Here is a 6,666-nt window from a genome sequence, read left to right as displayed (position 1 = left end):
GAAGAATCCAAAATATGAAACATATTTGCTTTGTTTAACACTTTCTTGCTTTCTACATAATTCACTATAGTCATCTGTGTTAATCGACAATGTAGAAAATGATAAAAATGAAGAAAAACCACTGATGAGCAGGTGTAACCAAATGTTTGACTGATACTCTAAGTCTAATATTTACCCTCTTTCTAGCTCCATGTTGTTCTCCAACAAATCCATTTGCATTCCAATGAAAAGCACGAGGCAAATTCTCTTTTGCTATCATGTTTTTTATTCCGCTAACACTGTTTGAGATTGCACAGCTGACGACACACTGCACGAACGCTGAGGTCACGCAGACAGAGCGGCCATCTTCTTTGCTCTGCGAGCTGCTCCAGACTTCCTCTTCACTTTCGCCTTGAGGAGGGAAGGATGAGATGCATGTTTTCCTCCATTCTTGGCAATGGAGCGATGCCTGGAGGGGCAAACACAGACAGACACACGGACGCGGAAGAACAGGTTAAGACTCGTCTTGAATCTGATTGGTGCAGAGGTGGAGTGGAAGCATTTAACCCCTGGCAGGGAGCGTTCCCTGAGCTCACCTGCTGACCCTGTGCGTGTCTTTGGCAGGGCAGGCTTTGCGTTTGTGCTCCAGGCTGCCGCAGTTGAAGCAGCCCTCCTTTCCTTCAGCGTGGCCGCATGGGTGGTCCGGGAGGGCGCAGCGGCCGCACGACTGGCAGTGCCTCCAAGCTTAGAGGAAAAATAACATAAAAACACACATTAAGACAAGACAAAGGGTGAAGTCCTGATAGCAGTAAGCATGCATAGATATACATCTTAATACTGTATGATTCTGTGAGCTTTACATACATGGTTTGACACACTTCCCACATGCAGAGCAGTGCTTCCACTCTCGGCCGTCCTGCAGACAGAGGGTGAAAACAGACGTCAGAACATGTGCCTTTATTAGCGTTAGCAAACTATAATGCACATCGTGGCTTTGTACCTTGGATGGGCAGACATTGCATTTAGCGCAGTGCCTGTTGAGGGACCAGACGAATCTCTCACACACAGAGCAAAATCTAATGGGACGGAGAGAAGACGTTCATGGCATGGTTCTTCCAGCTGCATATGGAACTACAATACTGTCGGAGGAACTAATGGTGTTGTACCTGTAGCCCTCCTCTTTGGGCAGGACAAAGCCTCTGGGTGAAATGTTAGTGAAGAGCCTGACAGGAGACTGCTTCCTGCCTGTCTTCCCATGTTTATATAGAGGATGGTTGTCATAGTCCACCTGATCGGAAACAAGCCAAATATCTATTTCAGTGTTTGTAGCCCATGAGGTTGTACAGATGTCCTGTTCAGCAGGACTCCTCACAGTCAGTCTCTAAAGCTGTTTTTAATCAACATGTGTCTGCATGAATCAACAGCTCAAAGTGATGCGCTGCCACTGCACCTGGTAGTCCAGCATGGCGAATGAGGAGAGACACTCCAGGATGCGAGGCTCAAAGAAATATGGGAAGATCCACATCATGGGCATGTCGGAGTTACTGCTGTCTGCACACAAAACACACGGACGGTAGTTTCAAGCTCATTCATACGTGTGCTTTGCATTCTGATGTCAAGCTAAAACACAGTGAGCGCTGACCAGAACTCTGCAGCTTCCTCCATGTCTGCGAGATCAGAGAGAAACTATTGGCCAGAGGCTTCACCAGGCCACCGAACGGAGGGTCAGCCACCATCACCACCTTCTCCCCGTCACGCTCTGTGAGGAAGGCCTGCAGCACCGCCCTGGACGCCTGACAGGAGGCAAAGCTTTTTATGGAGAACGGAAAAATCAAACACATGAAACGCAGGTGATTTAACTCTTACCTCGCCATCAAAAAAGTGATGGTTGAACATGTTGTAGTGGCAGAATTCATCGTGGCTGTAGAACTGAGCGTATCTGAAACATGATGGAAAAACATGTGATTCAGCAGCATTAAAGATTTCTGCACCTTCAAAAACAGCAAATTGTCTTTGGTACGGTTTCCTTTGTCCAACAAGTCTGGACTGATCTACTGCTCACACACACACACACACACACGAGTCAGCGCACACATGGTGGATCCTGAGGTGTGTATCCAGGTAACAATAAGGTGTCTGAGTGTGTGCTGCAGGCTGAAGCTTGCAACACACGAACACACCCTCCTTTAGTCTGCACATTCTGTGCGGAAACAACTGGCAGAAAGCAAAACCTCAGGTAAGAACGACTCAAAAACGTGATTTAAGAAGGCTAAAACGTACAGTTTAGTGTGTACTATTCATTCTGAGTATACTGCTGTGACAGCGTGTAGAGGTCTGAAGCTTGATTCCACAGTAAACAGGGAAATGGGACTGAAAACAGCGTGCAAAATGTGCTAAATCTGAATGCTAAACACACAGAAAGTCACACAAATGACTGTGTTTTTCAGTGGTTTTGTTTTCAGTCAATGTGCCGTGAAATGAGTTCATGTCCCAGACAGGGTTTTGACAAAAAGTTTGGCAGGCACCGACAACAGACTTTCCAAAAACCTGAAAAACTGGTTACACTACAGTGAACGTATAGAAAATGCTCTGGGTGGTGCGAAAAGGAGGATATATGTCAGGCAGAGGTTTAATATGTGTTTGTTATTCTGTTCGGTCCTCAGAAATGGCAGAAAAAGAGTCATTATCTGTTGGTAATGGACATCAAACAGCAGCACAGAGTGGTCGCGCATCGCCCTCTGCAGGCGCTCACAGTGTACTGCAGGATGGACTGAGCTTCACTCTGCTGGACTCCAGCACTGACAGGGTTGTTCAGCCTTTCCCACGTTCTCCAAAACTACAGAGGAAGATAGCCAACGCGGCACAGCCCACGCAGGTAAACAGGAGTGTGGTGAAGCACACAGGTTGCAACACTTAACAAATAAATCCTTCGCTGCAGATCTAATCTCATCTCTGACCTCGTAAACAGGCTAATATGACGTGTGTTGGTACACAGAGCATTTCCTTGTCCATGCTGTGCACACTAGTGAGGTTATCACAGTTTAAAGTGATTTAATGCAAATACTGGCTGTTACTCTGCAGGAGCAGCTATCCAGACGTATGCAGGAGCTGCAGGTGGAGAGCTCCAAGACGGAGGCTCACATCCAGTCTCTGAAGAAGCGCAAGGCAGACCTGTCTGTGAGTATGAGACCTGAAGCTCTCCATAATCAAAACAGTTACTGTAGCATCAGACCACCAACAAGGACGGCTGCAAACAGGATGTTACCATATATAAAATCCTCACGTTGTCTGTGTTCGTCCCTGAAGAGGAGCACAGAGGTGATGAAGCAGCAGGTTCGAGAGCACTTCGAGAGCATGCGCCGTCTCCTGAGCCAGGACGAGCAGGCCGTCCTGGACTCTCTGGAGCTGGACCTTCGACGGACCAGGACCAGAATGGACCAGGTTCTGAAGGACTGGAAACATCACCAGGACCAGGTCGCTAAGAGCATCAGCAGCACCCAGAAAACGCTGAGCAAGAGCCCGTCAGCAGCGGAGGAAGATGGAAAGGTCTGATAGAGGAGTTGAGCATTAATATGGCTTTAAAAATAGAGAAACTGAAGGGATTTCCTGGTGTTTTATCAGCATTTCTGTTTGTCTCTCATCTCAAGGGCCAGTCTGAGAGTGTGAGGTAAACCAGCGCACCGTTAGATGAAAGGTTTCGGCTCTATTTCCTGTACAGCTCAACTTCACACCTCTCCGTCTCATCACAATCTCTGTGATCTCTCTCGCAGTCCTAAGAAGCCGGACGCCTGCGAGCAGGAAATCCGACTGAATGAGGAGAGATTTGAAAGGCTGCTCAAAACGTTATCCTCCATCTCCAAAGACCTGAGAGTTCAGCTGCAGAGGAAGACTCTGCTGTTAGGTACCGAGGCCATTATTTCTACATTATATCAATCTCAGACCAGCTAACTCGTGACTTTGACAGGTGTCAAAGGTCATCAATAAATCTATGGATTCACTGTTTCATTTCAGACGCGTGCCCCGTGGTGATTGACAGGCAGACCTGCCATAGCCAGATCGCAGTGACCTCGGAGGGGCGGGGCATGTCCTTCTCAGGCGCCGCCCGCTCAGCTCCGGAGCATCCTCTTCAGTTTGACAGGGTGTGCTGCGCTCTGGGCTGCTCTCCCATCACAGCCGCTCAGCGTTACTGGGAGGTCGATGTCCGCTGCTGCGCCGCCTGGGCCGTGGGCGTGGCGTACGGCAGCCTGGAGAGGAAGGGCCGGGAGAAGGGCGCCAAGCTGGGTCGAAACAGAAACTCCTGGTGCGTGGAGCTTCGTAACGGTCACCTTTCTGCTTGGCACAATGACCGGCACGTAGCATGTCAGGGCGTCGGGCAGACGCCGCTGGGAAAGGTCGGAGTGTGGGTGAATTATGACAAAGGCCAGCTGGTGTTTTACGACGCCGACACCATGGTCGCCCTGCAGAGGTTCTCTGCAGCCGTGACGCCGGTGTTTGACAGGGCTCATCACCAGTTCACTGAGCCCCTGTACCCCGCAGTACGCTTCCTGAGACCACCAGAGAACCAGGTGTGGCCAAACCACCTGGAGCTCTGTCATCCCAACACTCCATGATCCTGCAGTCATACTCCAGAGACAGCGAGGTGGCCTCTGACTCTCATGCTACTGGTGTACTATGTTTGCCATCCGTGTATATAAACCATTAAATCAGAGCAGCTCTACAGCAGAATGTATCTAAACCAACCTGAAGTCGATGTCCAGCAGCAGACTCTTCATCGGCTCATGCTTCTGCTCCAGGTTTCGCAATTTGATCAGCTCCTGGAGTCTAGAACACACAGCGACAATCATTACTGAAATGTAATAAAAACTGATTTCTAACACTCTTTAAAATCTTGTTTTGTGACTATTAGCAGTGGCTAACTTGACTATGTGATTAAAATGAAAGCAATATGTGTGCAGTGTTGTGCATTTTCTTGGAAATGTTAACATTGCTATGGCAGAAAACTTCACAGGACACAGACAGAGACAGGATGGCTCAGCATAATTTAATCAAACACTGTGGCATCTCCCTCACCTGGGTGTGCCCACACACAGCAGCTTCCTGTATCCCAGCCCAGCCAGGGTGTCCAGCAGGAAGTGGGAGCTGCGGTCAGTGAACAGGTACTGGGCGTTGCTCTTCTTGTTGTCCAGAGGACGCAGCAGCACACTGGGCCTCCTTAGCTGAGCGGCGGTGACGGCCGTGGATCTGTGAGAGGAGTGGGCTTCGCGCTCTCCGGGCAGGAGTAGAATCTGACAATCCTGACAGAACTTCTTCTCATCCAGCGGGAGAGAGGCAAACTTTTTGAACCTGAGGGACAAATGACACACCTTTGGATGATCGGGCCAATCGTTACTAAGCGTCTTGCTCAGTAGAGGCCATGATGAGCTGCAGATGGCTTCTCACCTCCTACAGGACTCCTGCTGGGTGAGCAGAGGTCTCTGTGACCGGTTCTCTGCTTCCCTGGCCAAAAGCCTGGCCTCAGACACCTTCAAAGCAAATGCATTGAAATGAAAGAGAGCTCATTGGAACGATCAGGTAATCAGACATGCTGTTATAAGTGAAAATTAGAATTCCAGCGAGCCCACCATTTCATCTTCCCACTGGAAAAACTTGCAGTCTTTTCTGTCTCTGCAGGCCGAGCAGGCATAAAACCTCCTGCCTTTCTCGCCTCCTTTGCTAATTTTCTCAAACAGCAAGGTTGGACCTGGAAAAAACAAGTGACATTATCGTTCTTCTGTTAGGTTTGACTCTCGATACTTCCTGGCATTGAGAAGTAAGACAGAGTGTTTATAAAAATTACGTCTTATTACCCTAAATGCTTTACATTCATCAGCAACGAGGCAGGATGTGTTTAGCTACACCAAAGCTTAATATAAAGTTATATCAAAATGCACCTTTTGTGTGAAGCCATTTTAATTCTGATTTCACTGCTATACGAGTTGTTTTTGTTATGTACATACACCGAATTAAAATACATTATTCATTCGTATGGTATTATATTGTTGAAAGCGTGTACATGTATAAATAAAGACGTAAGGCAACTTACGCAGATTTAGAGGATTTCCTAACGCAGTTTGGTTACGCTTTTGACCGTCTACCCTGGCTGTCCTGTACATTAAGACTTACCATGCGGACAACATGGCGCCGTTTTATCGCCGTCTGAAAGAATAACTTCTATTCCAAAACTGTCGTCGTTAGCCTCGGTCATATTCAGGTCCTCAAGGTTAAGGTTCATGAAGTTTACACTGGTTTTTAACAGGAGAATTCCGCCTGTCAGGTAGAAGCCATGCCGTTTCAAGTCGCGCAGATATGACGTCATGAGGATGTTGTCGCAATTTAAGCTCATTGGCCACCAACCAAAACAGAGCCAGGATTTGTTTTGCCTTCATTTGATGATTATTCTGATATTTCTGACTTTATTTTCAACCCCACTAGTCATTTTTTGTATTTGAGGTAAGGAGATTATAAATAGATTTGACCCTATTCATAACTCCTAGTGTTTTATTGTGGATTTCATCATTTTAATGGGTACATAGATTCAGGTCATTTGGTGTGTCCTGAACACATCACAACTAATAAGAAATAGAACTGAACAAACGCTTTCCACTGAGGAAGAGGAGATAAAGTTGAACAAATTAAATGTGTCTATTT

The 6,666-nt window shown here is 47.4% G+C and overlaps 2 protein-coding genes across 3 annotated transcripts; one reads left to right on the top strand and one right to left on the bottom strand.

Moving 5' to 3' along the window:
• Positions 1 to 251: 251 nt before the first annotated feature.
• zcchc4 (zinc finger, CCHC domain containing 4) lies at positions 252 to 6,328 on the bottom strand. Of its 2 annotated transcripts, none has more exons than XM_070993165.1 (13): positions 6,142 to 6,328; positions 5,601 to 5,719; positions 5,419 to 5,501; positions 5,050 to 5,322; positions 4,720 to 4,800; positions 1,846 to 1,918; positions 1,622 to 1,772; positions 1,430 to 1,530; positions 1,146 to 1,267; positions 980 to 1,055; positions 844 to 895; positions 576 to 723; positions 252 to 448 (listed from the first exon to the last, which is right to left on the bottom strand). In XM_070993165.1, exons 1-13 carry the CDS (start codon positions 6,248 to 6,250, stop codon positions 325 to 327), a joined length of 1,512 nt encoding a protein of 503 aa, XP_070849266.1. In that variant the 5' UTR covers positions 6,251 to 6,328; the 3' UTR covers positions 252 to 324. The 2 variants fall into 2 exon arrangements, with proteins under 2 accessions (XP_070849266.1, XP_070849267.1); XM_070993166.1 differs by having other exon boundaries at positions 6,062 to 6,326.
• On the top strand, positions 2,643 to 4,791 carry LOC139351698 (E3 ubiquitin-protein ligase TRIM62). Its single transcript, XM_070993703.1, has 6 exons — positions 2,643 to 2,854; positions 3,061 to 3,156; positions 3,286 to 3,525; positions 3,570 to 3,646; positions 3,750 to 3,880; positions 3,991 to 4,791. Exons 1-6 carry the CDS (start codon positions 2,645 to 2,647, stop codon positions 4,587 to 4,589), a joined length of 1,353 nt encoding a protein of 450 aa, XP_070849804.1. The 5' UTR covers positions 2,643 to 2,644; the 3' UTR covers positions 4,590 to 4,791.
• Positions 6,329 to 6,666: the final 338 nt, after the last annotated feature.

This window comes from Chaetodon trifascialis, chromosome 23, assembly GCF_039877785.1.
Source record: "Chaetodon trifascialis isolate fChaTrf1 chromosome 23, fChaTrf1.hap1, whole genome shotgun sequence".
NCBI classification, from domain to species: Eukaryota; Metazoa; Chordata; class Actinopteri; order Chaetodontiformes; family Chaetodontidae; genus Chaetodon; species Chaetodon trifascialis.
This window is presented reverse-complemented; position numbering and strand designations above follow the sequence as displayed.

Coding starts and splice junctions, on each gene's coding strand:
- LOC139351698 (XM_070993703.1), top strand. CDS start 2,645: ATGGCAGAAAAAGAGTCATTATCTGTTGGTAATGGACATCAAACAGCA. Junction 2,855..3,060: donor ACGCGGCACAGCCCACGCAG/GTAAACAGGAGT, acceptor GTTACTCTGCAG/GAGCAGCTATCCAGACGTAT. Junction 3,881..3,990: donor GAGGAAGACTCTGCTGTTAG/GTACCGAGGCCA, acceptor GTTTCATTTCAG/ACGCGTGCCCCGTGGTGATT.
- zcchc4 (XM_070993165.1), bottom strand. CDS start 6,250: ATGAACCTTAACCTTGAGGACCTGAATATGACCGAGGCTAACGACGAC. Junction 5,720..6,141: donor GGCGCCATGTTGTCCGCATG/GTAAGTCTTAAT, acceptor TGTTTTTTCCAG/GTCCAACCTTGCTGTTTGAG. Junction 724..843: donor TGGGAAGTGTGTCAAACCAT/GTATGTAAAGCT, acceptor TTTTCCTCTAAG/CTTGGAGGCACTGCCAGTCG.